This window comes from Macaca nemestrina, chromosome 4, assembly GCF_043159975.1.
Source record: "Macaca nemestrina isolate mMacNem1 chromosome 4, mMacNem.hap1, whole genome shotgun sequence".
Classification (NCBI taxonomy): Eukaryota; Metazoa; Chordata; class Mammalia; order Primates; family Cercopithecidae; genus Macaca; species Macaca nemestrina.
The window spans coordinates 171,962,623-171,981,958 of NC_092128.1; the positions used below are offsets into that span (position 1 = coordinate 171,962,623).

The 19,336-nt window shown below is 37.5% G+C and overlaps 1 protein-coding gene across 6 annotated transcripts in view; it reads left to right on the forward strand.

Annotated features, from left to right (window-relative positions):
- Positions 1 to 19,336, forward strand: part of LOC105472776 (ubiquitin specific peptidase 16) — a 31,111-nt gene that overhangs the window by 8,044 nt on the left and 3,731 nt on the right. For 2 of the 6 annotated variants that reach the window (XM_011726318.2, XM_011726317.2), the window contains 14 exons: positions 2,089 to 2,192; positions 3,517 to 3,620; positions 4,511 to 4,698; positions 5,563 to 5,658; positions 6,248 to 6,378; positions 7,008 to 7,095; positions 8,140 to 8,218; positions 9,544 to 9,635; positions 9,996 to 10,052; positions 10,874 to 10,912; positions 11,233 to 11,409; positions 14,479 to 15,142; positions 16,624 to 16,718; positions 17,940 to 18,026. In XM_011726318.2, the coding sequence (XP_011724620.1) occupies positions 2,089 to 2,192; positions 3,517 to 3,620; positions 4,511 to 4,698; positions 5,563 to 5,658; positions 6,248 to 6,378; positions 7,008 to 7,095; positions 8,140 to 8,218; positions 9,544 to 9,635; positions 9,996 to 10,052; positions 10,874 to 10,912; positions 11,233 to 11,409; positions 14,479 to 15,142; positions 16,624 to 16,718; positions 17,940 to 18,026 (2,001 nt within the window). The remainder of the gene's footprint in view (positions 1 to 2,088; positions 2,193 to 3,516; positions 3,621 to 4,510; positions 4,699 to 5,562; positions 5,659 to 6,247; positions 6,379 to 7,007; positions 7,096 to 8,139; positions 8,219 to 9,543; positions 9,636 to 9,995; positions 10,053 to 10,873; positions 10,913 to 11,232; positions 11,410 to 14,478; positions 15,143 to 16,623; positions 16,719 to 17,939; positions 18,027 to 19,336) is intronic. The other 4 variants (XM_011726321.3, XM_011726320.3, XM_011726319.2 and 1 more) reach the window with 3 other exon arrangements.

Here is a 19,336-nt window from a genome sequence, read left to right on the forward strand (position 1 = left end):
GGTTTAATTGTAACCTTTTAAATACATATGGTGAGTATGAATATACTTTGCTATTTCAATTTTTCGGAATATATTTTGTGTTACAAAGTTTACTTGCTACCTTTTTAATTCATAAGAGTAAGACAAGTCAGTATTAACTTTTTTCCCACGAGATACTTTTGGCACTGTTAGCTAATGATTCTTTTTTTTTTTTTTTTTTTTTTTTTTTTTTTTTTTTTTTTGAGACGGAGTCTCACGCTGTTGCCCAGGCTGGAGTGCAGTGGCGCGATCTCGGCTCACTGCAAGCTCCGCCTCCCGGGTTCCCGCCATTCTCCTGCCTCAGCCTCCTGAGTAGCTGGGACTACAGGCGCCCGCCACCGCGCCTGGCTAATTTTTTGTATTTTTAGTAGAGACGGGGTTTCACTGTGGTCTCGATCTCCTGACCTTGTGATCCGCCCGCCTCGGCCTCCCAAAGTGCTGGGATTACAGGCTTGAGCCACCGCGCCCGGCAGCTAATGATTCTTAACTCTTGTGTCAAGACAACTGTATGTTTCAGATGTTCTCAAATGATGTTGTAATTTTCAAAAATAATATCAAATGTTAATTCATTTATTTTGGAATTAAATATTGAGTGGGATAAATTAAGCCAATAGTGTTTGGTATCATAGTTAAGGAATTAGAAACTACCAATGTATATTCCTTCTCCAGAGTATATATCTCGCTGCAGTGGAAACAGGACCGGTTGTTGTACTGTGGTCCAAAAGTTGATAGATTGGTTCCAGTAGATACACAGTGAAGGTATGTTTCTTAGCAGTGATCTGACTAGCTGGAAGCAGGAGTTTTGGTCATGTTCTTTCATGAATAAGCCTATACAGCTTCTAGGTAAAAGTCTCCCATTTGCTTGTTTAAATAGTGCTTTTTGACCACCTCCTGTGTTCTAGAATATTTGATAATATATTAAGTCTATTGCTTTGAGCCTTTGGGATTTATAGTTCAGGGGCGAATGGATATAAATATCAGTAACGTTAGTACAAGGTAGAAAATAAGGAATGCCACTAGGAATTTACACCATGTTTTATATAATTTGTTTAAAGGAAGGAGACAGTATTTTCTCATCTGGAAGATAAGTATAGGCTTCTGGGAGGAGGTGGCTTTTGAGCAAGATCTTCAAGAGTCGGTGGGATTTTGTTAGGTAGGAGTGTTCATAAAGGATTCTGGATAAATAGAATAATGTGAACAAAATTGCATAGTTGTGAAAAGTGCTGTGTGTGTTTTTAGCTAGTCATTGGTATGTGAATAAGAGAATGTGGGAGTTAACACTGGAGAGATATGTTGGGGTCAGAGAATGTCAGGTTTGTTTATTAGGGGTTTAAGAGAGCAATTCATAATTTTTGAATTGTGTATGAACAGAGCTTTGTTTAAGGAACATTAAACTGAAAAAATATGCGTGTGAAGGAGGAGGCTAAGGTTAGGGGAATGTTTAGGAGACTGTTAAGGAATCCAAACCAGACTTCATGAGTGACTGCATTAGTGTGGTTTAATTTGGGTCGGAAAGTTGGAGAGGAAGAGTACTTTGAATGCATGGTTTTCTTTTTTTTTATTTTGAGATGGTGTTTTTGCTCTTGTTGCCCAGGCTGGAGTGCAATGGTATGATATTGGCTCACTCCAACCTCTGCCTCCTAGGTTCAAGCAATTCTCCTGTCTCAGCCTCCTAATTAGCTAGGATTACAGATGTGTGCCACCATGCCTGGCTAATTTTTGTATTTTTAGTAGAGACAGGGTTTCACCATGTTGGTCAGGCTGGTCTCGAACTCCTGACCTCAGGTGATCCCCCGACCTCAGCCCCCCAAAATACTGGGATTACAGGTATGAGCCACCGCGCCCAGCAAGTGCATGGTTTTCTAAATACTTTTTGATTTAAATGTTCTCAGTTGCCTGTGCATATTTAAGTTTTAACAAAATACTGATTCTGGAGTCTAACATTTTCTTTTCAAGATTGTTAAGAGTGGCAGAGTTTCATGAGCCACTTCCTTGTTTATGATAGATTTTGCATTCTCCCCTTCTGCTGAATTTTTATGGCCTTGAGGTTTACGATTATGATTTTTTTAGGGCTGTGGCAGAAATTCTCAGGAGCAGCATGCCTTGAAGCACTATCTCACACCAAGATCTGAACCTCACTGTCTGGTTCTTAGTTTGGACAACTGGAGTGTATGGTGAGTTTCAGTTCCTCTGCCGGTTGGGTGGAAATTATTTGAAATATTGGAGAACAGAAATGTTTAAATATGTTTAAGAAGAAAACAATTTAAAATTTTTGTAGTATGTTTTAAAATACCATCACTTTCACAAAGCTAAGAATGTGGTGTTATCAGAAGCTTCTACTTGGACGTTTGCACAAACAGAAAAATTGTAACATAGAAGACTTAAGAATCTTTACCCCTTTGTTTTTCTCGCTTGTGATATTATAAGGCATATAGTGGAGATAGGGACGCTAAGAACAAATTTCAGATAAACAAGATTGTAATAAAATTTTGGCTATGAATTTGCGTGAAAATAAATATCAGGCTTGTATGTTACAGATGCTGCATCGTAACATCATTAAAACAGATTTTTACCTCTTAAAAATCATTTTCACAGTAGTCTTCACTGAATGACATTTTTTTTTTTTTTTTTTTGGGATGGAATCTCTTTCTGTCGCCCAGGCTGGAGTGCAGTGGCGCCATCTCGGCTCACCGCAACCTCCGCCTCCCGGGTTCAAGCAATTCTCCTGCCTCAGCCTCCCGAGTAGCTGGGACTATAGGCATGTACCACCATGCCCAGCTAATTTTTGTATTTTTAGTAGAGACAGGGTTTCACCATGTTGGTCAGGCTGGTCTCAAACTCCTAACCTTGTGATCCTCCCGTGATTTGCATGCCTCGGCCTCCCAAAGTGCTGGAATTACAGGCATGAGCCACTGTGCCTGGCTTGAATGACATCTTGCAGTTGTAAATATTGTTACTTTTGTCTGGCTAACACAGTGAAACCCCATCTCTACTAAAAATATCAAAAAAAAATTAGCCGAGCGTGGTGGTGGGCACCTGTAGTCCCAGCTATTCAGGAGACTGAAGCAGGAGGGTGGCATGAACCCGGGAGGCAGAGCTTGCAGTGAGCGTAGATGGTGCCACTGCACCCCAGCCTGGGCGACAGAGCGAGACTCTGTCTCAAAAAACAAAAAAGAAGTTGTTATTTTTGTTAGTGTAGTTCTGTATTTTAAAATATATGTAGAAAAATCTTTTGACTTCAATGTTATAACCAGTAAAGTAAAATATTTGGGGTATTTCATCGTACTACTTACATGCAGCTGTAATTCTGGCAAATGTTGTTAATAATAAACCAGAGTAAATATGCACTGTCTTCTTCAGGAAAACAGAATTTTTATGTTCAGTTTCTTTAATAGAATAAGTTGGCATTACACACTTTGGATTCCAGGAATTATTATTTATCTCCCCCTTTTTAGTTGTCAGTTTGTCATTTTTCTTTCTGTGATTTTTGGGACACAGGTGTTACATATGTGATAATGAGGTCCAGTATTGTAGTTCAAACCAATTGGGTCAAGTGGTTGATTATGTTAGAAAACAAGCCGGCATTACAACTCCAAAGCCAGGTAAAATAATTTGTTTCTTTAATATATACCAAATGTTGATTTGTGTATCTGCTGATACTTAGATTTGTTATACTACCTAGTGTTACATACAGCTGAGTAACATTAGTTATGATTGATTTCAAACTATGAAACTTTTTAGTTTCAGGTATTAGAAGGGATGTAATAAATGGTCTAGTCAGATGTGATGAAGGCCATAGACTAAGGTAATGACCAATAAGCCTGTTCCCATAACCCTAGCCAGGCTTACTATAGACCTGCCTTACAGTGTTCTTACTGTCGTAATTTTGTAATAGCAAGATTTCTGTCTGTTTGCTGGGATAACATAAAAGTAAAGCATTTGTGATTCCTTCTAATGGTCAGATATTTCTTAGGTTCTTTCCATGCATAATTAAATTAATTGACTGATACACAGCATTTGCTTTAAGCATGTTTTTTAAGTTTTTATTGTCACAAGTATCTTTGTCAGAGCCAGAATTACTTGTTTTTTACTTTAGGATTGATTTTTGACCCAAGGAATTCATTAAAAAATTTATTTTATGTCCACGTTCTTGATTGTTTTATATTCTTAATTTCACAAGGTAAGATGTGTTCCATTTGTAAAGAATTTTTATGCAGTAAAAAAGGGAGATTTATACCAAAGCACATACTGTTTGGTTTCATTTGTCAAACTATTGCTTACTTTAGGTCTGAGTATTTGTTGTTTATTGGTTTTTTTTTTTTTTTGCATGGCAATTTACCTGTATTTATTTAAAATCAAATGGGTGGGTGGGTAGGAAATAATGTCTTTAGGTAAACTCACAGACTCTAATACTGTTTCCCAAGTATACGTCTGTGTTTGATATGACCGTATTACACATTTTGCTAAATGTTTTCTTCTTCTTTTTTTAAAGCAGAGAAAGATAATGGAAATATTGAACTTGAAAATAAAAAATTAGAAAAAGAGAGTAAAAATGAACAAGAGAGAGAAAAGAAGGAAAACATGGCTAAAGAGAATCCTCCCATGAATTCTCCTTCCCAGATAACTGTGAAAGGACTCAGTAATTTGGGAAACACGTGTTTCTTCAATGCAGTTATGCAGGTACATTGTCATTTTTTTCCCTTTAAAAAAAAAAACACGTCCTTTTCCTTATAGAATCTGCTACTTAATTCCCCCCTAAGTAATTTATTTCTATGTATCCAAAGAAAACTTTTTTTTTTTTTTTTTTTTTTGGAGACAGGGTCTTACTCTGTCACTCAGCTGGAGTGCAGTGGCACGATCTCGGTTCACTGCAGCCTCTGCCTCTTGGGCTCAAGCAATCCTCCTACCTCAGCCTCCAGAGTAACTAGGACTATAGGCATGCGCCACCACTCCCAGCTAGTTTTTGTATCTTGTAGAGATGGGGTTTCGCCATGTTGCCTAGGCTGGTCTTGAACTTCTGGGCTCAAGCAGTCCACCCACTTTGGCCACCCAAAATGTTTAGATTACAGGCATGGGCCAACTTGCCTGGCCAAAGAAAACTTAAGGAAAGTTTTATTACAGTAAGACAGTTTGGTGAGCGCTTGGGTGCAGTGGGTTTGAAACAAATACTGCTGATTCTTTCATGGAGCTTGCACTTGGGTGGTGGAAACACAGGATAACCTCGTACAGAAGCAAATATGTAGCTACAGGTGGTGGTAAGTGGTTGTGAGAGAATCATGGTAGAGGATTGGGGATAGCTACTTCTGATTGGGTGGTGGGAGAATGCCCCACTGAGGTGATGAATAAGTTCAGAAATGAAGTAGTTATGACCCAAATAGAGTTGGGAGAGAAGAGTCTGTAACTTTTCATTTTCCGAGTACAGATACAATAGAGATTTTAGTGTTGGTCATGATTTTCTTTTTTGATAGAATAGATACTTACGAAGTGTTTAAGTTGATTTGCCTTTAAATAATTTTTCTCTTTTTTTTTCACCCTACATGCTAGAACTTGTCACAAACACCAGTGCTTAGAGAACTATTAAAAGAAGTGAAAATGTCTGGAACAATTGTAAAAATTGAACCACCTGATTTGGCATTAACAGTATGTTCTTTAAACTTTTCTAATCTGTAACTTTCCTCTCTGAATGTCTGTTTTCTAAATTATTTTAAATAATTGGCACTCATGTCCACCGTTTTCGTTTTGTTTTACTTTAGGCTACTAAGTTAAACAGTTTCAGGCTAATAGAAGTTTTAAGGAGCCTTTACATCTGTTTGCTCTGTGTGTGCTCTGATTTTCTGAGCTCGAGTGTTAAGCTTCCTTCTTGGGAACGTGTATATGTTTGTGAAGCCTTAGGCTTACCTTATTATTTTTAACATCTTTAAGGTGACTTAAGAGCTGTGTAATCAAATAAATATTGCCTTATCCATTTTTAGTATTTACATTTTGCTTTGGCTCTTTCAATTCTTAGGTAGTAAGTGTTCCGGATAATCTAAAACTAAAATAGTAGAGCTGAATTCTGCATAAGGCAGTCTGTGACCAAACAGTTTCTGTATCTTCTGATGTACATTTTAAACTTAAATGGGGCAGTTCTGTCAGGAACATTGACACTGTATGTTAACTAATTAGATTTTAGTAAAGTCAATGATTCCAAAATTTGACTGAAGAAAGTAATTTCTTTTCCCATATTCAGGAACCGTTAGAAATAAACCTTGAGCCTCCAGGCCCTCTTACTTTAGCCATGAGCCAGTTTCTTAATGAGATGCAAGAGACCAAAAAGGGGATTGTGACACCTAAAGAACTCTTTTCTCAGGTCTGTAAAAAGTGAGTATCCACTTTGATTGTGCTTTCAGTGCCTCAGATGCTGAGAAATCATATTAATATAAAAATATAAAAATATTAATAGCATTACATTTAGTCAACCCTCTGTATACAAAATGCATAGTTTTTTTTCATTTGGATTTTAAAATATATTTTATGTGATAGTTATATCTCCCAAGGGTGTTAATGGACTAAACAGAAATTTGTAGAAAGTAGAACTCTCTGGCCAGTTGCGGTGGCTCACGCCTGTAATCCCAGCATTTTGGGAGGGTGAGGCGGGCGGATCACAAGGTCAGGAGATCAAGACCATCCTGGCTAACACAGTGAAACCCTGTCTCTACTAAAAATACAAAAAATTATCTGAGTGTGGTGGCGGGTGCCTGTAGTCCTAGCTACTCGGGAAGCTGAGGCGGGAGAATGGCGTGAACCCGGGAGTTGGAACTTGCAGTGAGCTGAGATTGCCCCACTGCACTCCAGCCTGGGCAACAGAGCGAGACTCCGTCTCAAAAAAAAAAAAAAGAAAAGAAACTAGAACTCTCTGAGATTTGGAATATGATCCTAAGATTTTCTAAAAATAGCTTCAGATCTTAGTAGACTGAAGATTGCTTTTCTTTCTTTTTGTTTTTCTCCAGAGCAGTGCGGTTTAAAGGCTATCAGCAGCAAGACAGCCAGGAGCTGCTTCGCTATTTATTGGATGGGATGAGAGCAGAAGAACACCAAGTTAGCATGTTATAACCGTTGTATTTTATAATCTTATCTTCATAAGCTGTCTGTCTCATTTGATATCTTACGAGTTAAAACAATGAAAGCTAGATATTAAGGCCATCATACTTTTAAATTTTTTCTTACACCAGCTTTTTCAACTAGTATGTTTTCACCATTAGAATGAATCCAGAGAATTAGCAGTGATTCTCTTTCTCATGATGGCTTAAGTTTAGTTGATGTTTACAGCATTAATGTTCTTTAAAGGTTTTTTGTACTAACCAATGAGAAGAGCTGCCAAATATTGGAAAATGTTTCTCCCAAAATAGTTCCCAGGTGCAGCATACCCTTACTCTTATTCTGAGTCTGATTTAACACTGTTTTTTGAATCTAGAAAGTATTTTCATTTTGTAGGAGTCAGGGAACATTTGTTGCATTTTAAAATTTTTGTTATTTGCCAGGATATAAAATAATGTATTTGGGGATATGAATTAATGGGTACTCATAATAGTGATAATAACTAATATTTATTTTGCACTTATTTTATGCCAATCACTGTTTTCAGTGTTTTGTATTAATTCCCTTACTTTGTTCTCACAAAGTTTCTGCGAGGTGGATACTGTGATTTTTTTCCTATTCCATAGATAGAGAATCTAGGCTGTGAAGAAGTTCAGTACATAGTTTAAGGTCCCCCAGAAATAATGGAGCTGGGCTTTAAGCACTGGAGTCAGCCCCTGTGGCCCTCACGTAATCATTCTGCTTGTAGGACAAGCTATTTCAGTTTCTTTTCAAAGGAGGCGGGCATGTTCTGATAAGCTGTGGTTTGAAAAGGTTTAAGATCTTGAAATGATAAGATAATACCTTTATTCAATGGTTAGTGATTGCTTTGCGGCATAATTCCTTTTTAGGTCCTTGAATTAATTTTGAAAATGTGATTTTGGAATTATTTAGTAAAAATGGGGAGCTGTATCCTGATCACTTTCTTGACTTGATTACATATTTTCTAAGGAAAATAAAATTTAAAATTTAATAGTATATATATATTCATTTTATTACTTTTAGAGAGTGAGTAAAGGAATACTTAAAGCATTTGGTAATTCTACTGAAAAATTGGATGAAGAACTAAAAAATAAAGTTAAAGGTAATGTCTGACTTTTTGAACTAAAACACTATAGTTGAAATCTGTATCTTAGGACAAGATTGCTGGCACATGTATTTCCAAGTCCACAATTATTAATGTATAATTTCTCTTTATCAACATTGATTAGTAAAAATTATTCAGTATTCCAAAAGTGGACAATTTTAACCTATGGTGTATTCTTTTTATGTATTAAAGATAGAGCTAAGATGAATTACAGTTTTACTTTTCAAAAGCTTAAAATTATAATTAGCAGTAATACATGAATTGTATTTGTTACTGTGAGTTGTCAGTAGTTGGTATTAATCATGGAGCCAACTTAGTTCTTATTATGTGGCATGTAAAGATTTAGGACGGATCTGCCCAGTAGAACTTCCTGTGTTGATGGAACTCTTCTGTATCTTTGCTGTCCCGTATAGAAGCAACTAGGCACGTGTGTCGCCTGAAATGTGACTGGTGAAACTGAGGAACTACATTTTTATTTTTATTTAATTGTAATTAAATTTACATAGCCACAAGTGACTAAGGGCTACTGTATTATAAAGCAAAGATTTGAATCAACTCATAGCAACTCTTTGCCTCCCTGGTGCCCTTTAGAGCCTGGCCAGTAATGAAGAGAATTATCCCCGCTGGCATTTTCTGTCGTAAAAGTGTGGTTCTGCATAAATTGTCATTTGAATAATGCTTATAGGCTTCACGTATTTGGAAAATTGGCTGACCAAGTAGTAAAATTAGGGCTTTTAGTTAGATTAAACTTATCAAGATTATTTCTAGAAACATAGGAAAATAAAAGGAAGATTTTGTTTGAAACATTTTCCTGAGGTTTTTCTTTTGTTTTTAAAATATCAAAGGAGTTTGGTCTTAAGAGTTCACAAAACAAGTTACATGCATTTTCTCTCCCAGTTTGCTACTGTGGTATCTTTTATCAGTCTTGAATGTTAGAATGTTAGAGCTAAAACTAAGGAGCTAGACTGTCATTCCGCTTAGTCCGAGCTGTTCATTTTATACTAACAGAGAGAGAGACATAGAAGTCTCACTGACTTGCAGAGTTTACTGCCCACTGACTAGGTCTTGGATAAGGACTTTTTTGTCTTATTCCTAAAAGGTGATTGTGTTCAATTATGTTATGCTCAGAGGTGGAATTTATAATACTGACTTCTATCGCATAAAAATGAAATAATGGTGATTATGAATGGAGGAAGAAGTCTGTGGGACAGGAAATTTAAAATAAAATTTTAGAGTTAGATAGGTAAGTAGTTTTAGTTTTTCTTATTTAATTAATTATATAAAGGTAATTGGTAATTGATAAATTTTTTTTTTCTCCTTAGACTATGAGAAGAAAAAATCAATACCAAGTTTTGTTGACCGCATCTTTGGTGGTGAACTAACTAGTACGATCATGTGTGATCAATGCAGAACTGTAAGTAGATGTGATGTGTACTGGGTTTATTCACTAATATTCATAGAGTAGTTTATCTATTGTTTATTTCAAAAACAGAAATCTCTACCTTCATAGGATATCTTTTTAAACTATTCAGATGTGCATGGTTCTTTGTGGGAAATGTCAGCACTCCTTAATTCTTGAAGAAGTTAAATATTTTGATTTATTTTCCCCAACCCAAAGTCCTCAGTGTTGTGTAATTTTTCATTTCAAATTTTCTTAAGCCTTTGTTTATTTTAAAACCCTCCCCCTACCCCCCATCCCACAGGGCAGGGAGTAGCTTACTATGTAACATTTACAGTATTTACATTTTTACATTGTCTTTTTTGATTGGTTAAGGTCTCCTTGGTTCATGAATCTTTCCTTGATTTGTCTCTCCCAGTTTTAGATGATCAGGTAAGACTATTGAGTTCATTTTATTCAAGTAGATTTATTTTCCTGTAAGATTTTACTGGGGGAAGCCCTGTTACTCTTTTTAAGTTTGTATATTACTGGCACATGCAGAAATTTTTCTTAATTTGAGGTAGAATAATTTTTAGGATTTGAATAAAGAACAGGGTAACTACTTTTAAAAACAAGGATGAGGCCGGGCGCGGTGGCTCACGCCTGTAATCACAGCACTTTGGGAGGCCGAGGCGGGTGGATCACAAGGTCAGGAGATCGAGACCACGGTGAAACCCCGTCTCTACTAAAAATACAAAAAAAATTAGCCGGGCGCGGTTGTGGGCGCCTGTAGTCCCAGCTACTCGGGAGGCTGAGGCAGGAGAATGGCATGAACCCAGGAGGCGGAGCTTGCAGTGAGCCGAGATCGCGCCACTGCACTCCAGCCTGGGCGACAGAGCGAGACTCCGTCTCAAAAAAAAAAAAAAAAACAAGGATGAGGAAAAGACGATGTATTCAGAATTCTGTACAAGTAATTACTTTGATTGGTTTCCATACAGGGAAGTGTTTTCCTTATATTAAAATTAATACTTATTTTTGTTATTTAAGACTAACCACGAATCCCTTGCACACCTAAGTTCATAAATGTTAAAGAGTATTATTTCATTTTAATTTGGTTCCTTTTAAGTAGTAGTAGGAAAAAAGAGATGTTATGAGTATTGGATAAATCATTATTCAACTTCGTATGAATTATGAGACCTTTGGCTTGTTACTTGGCAATTAGTCTCACCAAACTTTATTTTCTCTTTTTCTAAAACTGTCATATCCATGCAAAGAAAGAAAAGAATAAAAAAGAATACACTGTGGTGACTTATGTAAGTCACTTAGAAAATGTATTTGGAAATGGACATATTTACAGTGTGACACAGCATGTATCTAATAAAATTCGTTGTATTTCTATTACACTTGCATGTGGCATTGCCTTTTGCTGTTTTGTTGGTTTGCTTGTTTTCTCATGTGAAGATTGCTTTCTAGTATATGAGATAAATGAATTTTGTCTCGTCTATTTTCAAATATTGTGGAAAATAAAACCAGTATATAATAGAAGTAGAAAAATATTTACATAGCACGGATTTTTTTCACCAAACAGTAGTTGTAAAATTTTGTTTTTGACCTATGTTATCTGTATTTTAAGAGTGGTAAGAAAAGTGTCAATGACAAAAATCTGAAAAAGACAATGGAGGATGAAGATCAAGATAGCGAGGAAGAAAAAGATAACGACAGTTACATAAAAGAGAGAAGTGATATTCCTTCTGGAACAAGTAAGCACTTACAGAAAAAAGCAAAGAAACAAGCCAAAAAGCAAGCCAAGGTGGGTAATTAGTAGGAAAATCATATGCTTCTAATTTTATATTTTGAACTATTGAGTGTGTAGTCTGAATGACGTTGGTTAGACATGTCTGTTATTTTAGATACAGCACTTTCATTTGGCAGTTGCAGAATTTAGCTCATTTAGTATTCTCTGCAGGGAAATTGCTTTGAGTATATGTGAAGAAAACATGCTTTTTAAAAAAAATCCTGCATTGCTTGTAACAAGTATTTGTAGTAAATTTACTTAACTTAATTTTTTGAGTTAGTATATTGATGCTCACAAATTTAAAAATATATAAAGATAAACAATAAATCCCCCTTCCACCAGTGTTTTTTTTTCCCCCCTGCCACCAAGACGGAGTCTTGCTATCACCCAGGCCAGAGTGCAGTGGCACGATCTGTGCTCGCTGCAACCTCTATCTCCCAGTTTCAAGCAATTCTCGTGCCTCAGCCTCCTGAGCAGTCAGGACTACAGGCACATGCCACCAATCATAGCTAATTTTTATATTTTTAGTAGAGACAGGGTTTCACCATTATTGGCCAGGCTGGTCTCAAACTCCTGACCTCAAGTGATCCGCCCGCCTCGGCCTCCCAAAGTGCTGGGATTACAGGCATGAGCCACTATGCCCGGCCGACCACCACTTTCCTTTTGTGACAAAGATAAACATTTTCATTTCTTCTTACGTATCCTTCTGGAGTTTCTTTTGGAAAATATGAGCAAATACAAATATGCAGTCTTGGTTTTTTCCCCCCTTTCTTACCATACACACCATTCTGGATTGTATTGTTTGTTTATACTTAGATTCTTGGAGTCCTTTCCATTTTAGTATATAAAACTTGTTCATTTTTTTTTTTTTTTTTTTTGAGATGGAGTCTCACTTTGTCTCGCTTTGTCGCCCAGGCTGGAGTGCACATGGCGAGATCTTGAACTGCCTCCCGGGTTCAAGTAATTCTCCTGCCTCAGCCTCTCAAGTAGCTGGGATTACAGGCATGTGCCACCATGCCTGGCTAATTTTTGTATTTTTAGAAAAGACAGGTTTCGCCATGTTCGTCAGGCTGGTCTCTAACTCCTGACCTCAGATAACCTGCCTACTTCAGCCTCCCAAAATGCTGGGATTACAGATGTGAGACTCCGTTCCTGGCCCATTCTTTCTTTCTTTCTTTCTTTTTTTTTCCCACAGTTACATGATTCTGTTTTATGGATGTGCCATAATTCATTTAGCCATTTCTGTATTGATTTAGGTTGTTTCTAGTCTTTTGCTGTAATGGTCAATGCTCTAGTGAATAACCCTACACATATGTCATCTGTAGGGTCAATTTTGAGAAGAGAGATTGCATTTGTAGTTTTGGTTGATACTAATTGTCCTTCACAAAGGTTGCTCCTGACCCTTGACAGCTGTGTGTTATCAAACTTCCAGATTTTGATTGGTATGTTAGATGGGAAATATTATCTCAATGCAGTTTTATTTTGCATTTATTTTAATATAAATTAAGCATATTTTTATATTTCAGAGCCATTTGTGTTTCATTTTCTTTGAAGGTTTTGCTTATATTCCTTTCTCATTTTTTATTCATGTGTTCCTCTGTTTTTACGGAAACATCAGAAAATGTTTGGGTCCCATCCTTTTGGCTGCCCTTCATTCTTCTGGTATTACAGAGTAGCCTCACGCGGGTTGTTCTTTCAGTTACAACCAGAAATGCTAACCCCTTTGGGTTTTTAGGCATTTCAGTAACAGGAATCTTGATGAAATGCCTTCTTTTCTTCTCTGTTTGGAAGTAGGTTGCAAGTGGCAAGAGTGATTTAAAGGGAAAAGTTCTTTACTGTCTTCTGTAAGTGCGGCTACCTTGCTTCTTTGTTAACTTCAGGCCATTTTTTTCTCAGAATACTTTTGTCCATTCCTCTGACCAATCTGCCCTGTACTTGTACATCCTTGAGTTTTCTTTCAGTTTGTTTTTTTTTTTTAATCTCAGTGAAACCTTGACCCAATAACTCATATGGATACGTTTATTTCTGTTAGGTGTGTAGTCAGACCCACCATATGGTATAACATTTGACTGCCTGGGTTTAACAGTCTTATTACTCTGCCTGGATTACTTCTCTTAGCACAGAGACCATGTCTTGCATATTTTATTTCTGTAATGGGGTGCTTTTTTGATGGTTGGTGATGGTTTATACCTGATTTCATTTAAATAACTTTTTCTTTCTTTTTTTTTGGGAAGAGTCACTCTGTTGCCCAGGCTGGAGTGCAGTGGTGTGGTCTCGGCTCACTGCAACCCCACCTCCCATGTCTGAGCGATTCTCTTTTCTCAGTCTCCTGAGTAGCTGGGACAACAGGCACGCACCACCCATGCATGCATTACAGGCACACCTGGCTAATTTTTGTATTTTTAGTAGAGATGGGGTTTCACCATGTAGGCCAGGCTGGTTTCAAATTCCTCACCTCAAGTGAGACGCCCTCTTCAGCCTCCCAAAGTGTTGGGATTACAGGTGTGAGCCACTGCACCTGGCCTAAATAACTTTTCTTCATCATTTATTTATTTATTTTTTTTGAGACAGAGTCTTGCTCTGCCACCCAGGCTGGAGTATGGTGTGCATGATCATAGCTCACAGTAATCTTGAACTCCTGGGCTCAAGTGATCCTCCCGCCTCAACCTGCTGAGTAGCTGGGACTACAGGTGCACACCAACGTGCCCAGCTAATTTTTATTTTTATTTTTTTTTAGAGATGGGGTCTCAGTATGTTGCCCAGGCTTGTCCCACACTCTTCAAGTGGTCTCTTGTGATCCTTTTGCTTTGGCCTTCCACAGTGCTAGGATTACAGGTGTTAGCCACCATGCCCAGCCAATTTCTTCACAATTTATTCGATCCTTGGTAGTAAAGGAACTTTTTAGGATCAGATTGTGAGAGTGAACTCTTCCTTAGGAAATTATTTTTGATCGACAAGCAACAAAACTGGATATAGTACATGTGTGTGCTTTCTCTTTCTTCCTTTGTCTCTCTTCTTCCTTTTCTCCCTCTCTTTCTTTTTTTTTCTTTCTTTCTTTTTTAATACCTTATACTTTTTACCCAGAACCAACGAAGACAACAAAAAATTCAAGGAAAAGTTCTTCATTTAAATGATATTTGTACTATTGACCATCCTGAAGATAACGAATATGAAGCTGAAATGTCACTTCAAGGAGAAGTAAATATTAAATCCAACCATATTTTACAAGAGGGTGTTATGCATAAAGAATATTGTGTCAACCAGAAAGATTTGAATGGCCAAGAAAAAATGATAGAAAGTGTAACTGACAATCAAAAATCCACAGAGGAAGTCGATATGAAAAATATCAACATGGATAATGATCTGGAGGTTTTAACATCATCTCCCACTGAATGTACTAGGAATTTAAATGGTGCCTACCTAACGGAAGCGAGCAATGGAGAAGTGGACATTTCCAATGGTTTCAAAAACCTAAATTTGAATGCTGCTCTTCATCCTGATGAAATAAATATAGAGATTCTGAATGACAGTCATACTCCTGGAACAAAGGTGTATGAGGTTGTAAATGAAGATCCAGAAACTGCTTTCTGTACTCTTGCAAACAGGGAAGTTTTCAATACTGATGAGTGTTCAATCCAACATTGTTTATATCAGTTCACCCGTAACGAGAAACTTCGGGATGCAAATAAACTGCTTTGTGAAGTATGCACACGGAGACAGTGTAATGGACCAAAGGCAAATATGAAAGGTACGTTAATGCTCTCACTGTAAGTAAAATTAATATTCAGGGACAGATTTTGCCCTGCATAGGTAGAGTGCTCCTATTCTAATTGTATCGGGATTTGGATGGCATGAATAAGTGTCCTCTTCTGTGTAAATATTTTAATAGAAGGATGGAAGAAGTAAGACTTTATTGAAGTGGCTAATACACTATGACATCCCAGCAGCAGTTAAATGGGACAGTTTTCTCCCTGACATCTCTCCCTGTGGGTAAATTATCCCCTTGGAATACAGTCACCACAGCATCCTGACACACAGTGGCTATTTTTTACCACCCTTACCTCCTTTGCACCCAGTATGCCACATTTGAATTTATCAGTGAACTAATGTGACATGCCCAGTGCAAAGCACTGGGAAGACAGTGCTTTCTTACAGTCTTCCTCAAATGGGAAAAAGAAACATACTGACAATTTCCATTATCTCCCCACTGCCTTTTTTTTTTTTTTGAGTTTGGGTAAATAGGATGTGGAGGGGCCATGGATTCCTAAGGATTTTTACTAGAATTATTGAAACATTTTAAAATTGTAAGTAAAATTTTATTTATTTATATGTAGAGACAAAAAGGCTGTTTGTGTGTGTGTGTGTATGTGTGTATATAAATCTTATATGTGTGTATGTGTATATATATAGATATATATCAGCTCAGAGACCATACAAGAATAGGCTTACTTTTTGTGTGTGTGTGTATATATATATATATATATATATCAGCTCAGAGACCATACATATATATGTGTGTGTGTGTGTGTGTGTGTGTATATATATATATGTATTTTTTTTTTTTTGAGACAGAGTCTTGCCCTGTCTCCCAGGCTAAAGTGCAGTGGCCAATCTCAGCTCACTGCAGTCTCTGCCTCCTGGGTTCAAGAGATTCTCCTGCCTCAGCCTCCCAAGTAGCTGGAACTACAGGCGCCCACCACCACACCTGGCTAATTTTTGTATTTTTAGTAGAGATAGGGTTTCGCCACATTGGCCAGCCTGGTCTTGAACTCCTAACCTCAAGTGATTTGCCCGCCTAGGTCTCCCAAAGTCTTGGGATTACAGGCGTGAGCCATCGCACCCAGTCTAAAAAATATTTTTTATAGGTGAACATTTGCAAATTATTTGATATGATGGAATATACTAAACTTTGAACCTCATTAACCAAAATATTGTGTCTCTCCACAGTAATTCCACTTTTTTCTTTGATTGTAATCATTCTCAGTTATTACAGTATTTTGATTTCATCAGTCAGAATTTATGGACATTTTTATCTCGTATAAGTACTTATGAAATATCTTTGATTTTGCTTCTTACTCCACAAATTCTACAGTGTTTGTTATCTGGTCCTTCATAGAAAAAGTTTACTGATCCTTGCTTTAGATGTTTGAAATGATTTTATAGCAAACCTGAATGCTGTAGGGGTCCAAAATGATTTTCACCCTGTTAAAAATTTCTTCTTTTCTTTAGGTGAAAGGAAGCATGTTTATACCAATGCCAAAAAGCAGATGCTAATTTCTCTTGCTCCTCCTGTTCTTACTCTTCATTTAAAGAGATTTCAGCAGGTACTCCTTGTTACCCAAAATTTGTTTTAAATATGTAACACCTATTTTGTTTATTACCTATTTTATTCATTACTGTCTCAACATATTACTATGTTTCTTTGGTTTTCTGTTGTTTCTCAACTCTAATGTCAATGAAGTCAGAAAGGGAAAAAAATAGGGGCTAGGCAGAGGCGCATGTGAAGGTGGAGGCACAGTCTCCTCAGATTTCCTAGAATTCATGTTCTTCTTTTTAGTAAGATTGGCATCTTACTTTTATTTCAGGTTAAATAAAATAAAAGACTGGTGTATTACATATATCTCATGCTTAGGAATATTAGCTTATCTTTTCTGTTTTGTGTGTGGCATCTTATTTTTATGGACCCTTGATGAAAAGACAGTGGTGCCTCGGATTGTCATCATTTTGGTGACCTTGTCTTTTCTGGAAAACTTTTGCTATAGCTGTATAACTTCTAAACTGTGTTCCAAATTCCGAAAGTACTTTCAGTATCTTCAGAATGTTTTTCCCCTTGTGGTTGGTATGGGCTTGAGTAATTGGGTGGGCCTTTATTAGCAGTTCACTAAGCTTGGTTCGAGCATGAGGCTGAGAGTGCATGTTTCACAGAAAAGTATTATGCTATCGCTGAGTTTTAAGCACTCAGAACCTCTGCTCTAATCTGGCATTTCTGGATGGCTGAAGCAGAAACATTGAGAATTTTCTCACAAGAACAGTTTTTTTTCTTCTTTTTGAAACAGTCTTGTTCTGTCATCCAGGCTGATATGCAATGACACGATCATGGCTCACTGAAGCTTTGACCTGGAGGGTCTCAAGCAATCCTCCCACCTCAGCCTCTATCGTAGGTGGCTACCACCATGTCCAGCTAATTTTTTAATTTTCTTGTAGAGACAGAGTCTCACTGTGTTGCTCAGGCTGGTCTCGAACTCTGGGGCTCAAGTGATCCTCCTGCCTCAGCTTCCCAAAGTGCTGGGATTACAGGCATGTGCCATTGTGCCCAGCTGGGAATAGCTTTCTTAATGTGTTGGTATGTGTTTTTTGTGTGATACATGTGCACTTAGCAAAAGCAAACCAACTTGGAACCAGTTAGTGGTCAGAAAGAATTGAGTCTCCAAAGAAAATTGAACTAGGACTTAATGTTGATATTCTTTTGGACATCAGAGGGGACTTTGGTTTACTTGTATTGCTTTTCCAGGAAAATAAGTCAATCTGTTATATTTCTCTTTTAGGCTGGCTTTAACCTACGCAAAGTTAACAAACACATAAAGTTTCCGGAAATCTTAGATTTGGCTCCTTTTTGCACCCTTAAATGTAAGGTAAGTGAAAGTGGTCTTTTTCAGGAAAGTCCTTTAAAGTCACATCATAGCTTACTTACCTAATGCTCCAGTAGCAACTCACTTAAGTATGAAGTTGATAACAATTACTGAGTAGAGTGGGTCTTTGATCATTGTACCTTTATAATTTGAAGATTAGTGATGAATCATTTTGAAGAATGGGTTATTTCAGTTAAACGTTTAGAATCCCCTTTATTATGGCACACATTGTCTTGTGAGCTGAAGGCATAAAACTAAAGGTGAGCACATCTATTAATGAATAATCTCAGTTTAATGTGGTTGAATATTAAGGCTGGTGAACATAGATCAGGGGTGGTATACACTTAACCCAGCATGTTGGTGGTTCAGGAATGGCTTTTTAAAGTAAACCGTGCCTCAACTATATTTAAAGAAGGAGTAAAAGTATGATGAATCAAGATGAAATGAGTTTTGCAGGCAGAAAGAACAGCAGGAGTAGAGGCAACAGGGTAAAATAGGATGGTGAGTGCCAGAGACTGGTAATGTATGTAGTTCTAGAGTTTACAGTACAAGGTATGGGGGAGTTGAGAAATGAAGCCAGAGAAGTGAGATAGGAATGAAGGTTTGGAGGGTTCCCATGGTGTAGAACTTGGACTTCATTAGGTATACAGTGGGGAGCCCTGAGGAGTTTAAAGCATTGGGTGGCATGGTCAGATCTGCATATGACATAGGTTACTTATTGACATATGGAGGCTGGATTTTAGGAGGGAAAGACTAGAGGTGGGGAAATGAGTTAGGTGGCTGTTGCATTAATTCAGCCAGTAGTTGATGAGGGCTTAAAGTTGGGCAGGAGATGGGGAGATAGAAAGACTACTTCAGGAGGTAGAATTAACCAGACTTAATGACTGATTGGCACTGGAAGGTGAGGCAGATGCTTTTTGTAAATGGATGCTGAGGGTGTCAGAGAAAGGGTTGAGGATGATTCCTGAGGCCTGGCTTGACGGATGGGAGTGCTGTAAATTGAGGTAGGAAATATAGGGAGAAAAGCAGGTTGAGAAAAGCAGGTAGAAAAAGGATAATAACTTGAGTGTTAGATACATTTGAGTGTCAGATATCTTTGAGAAATTAATGTGCTTAGTCTAGAAAACATTTGGATAGACATATCTGAGACCTACAGCAGAGAGGTTAGGACGGGCCCAGGGCAAAGATTTAGAAATCAGTACATATGTGGTGGTTTAAAATATGAGAAGATGGGATCCCTTGTGTATAGTGTCTGAAGAGAGAAAGAGGAGATGGCCAATGACAGGACCCTCCTAAGTATCTGAGTGGAATAG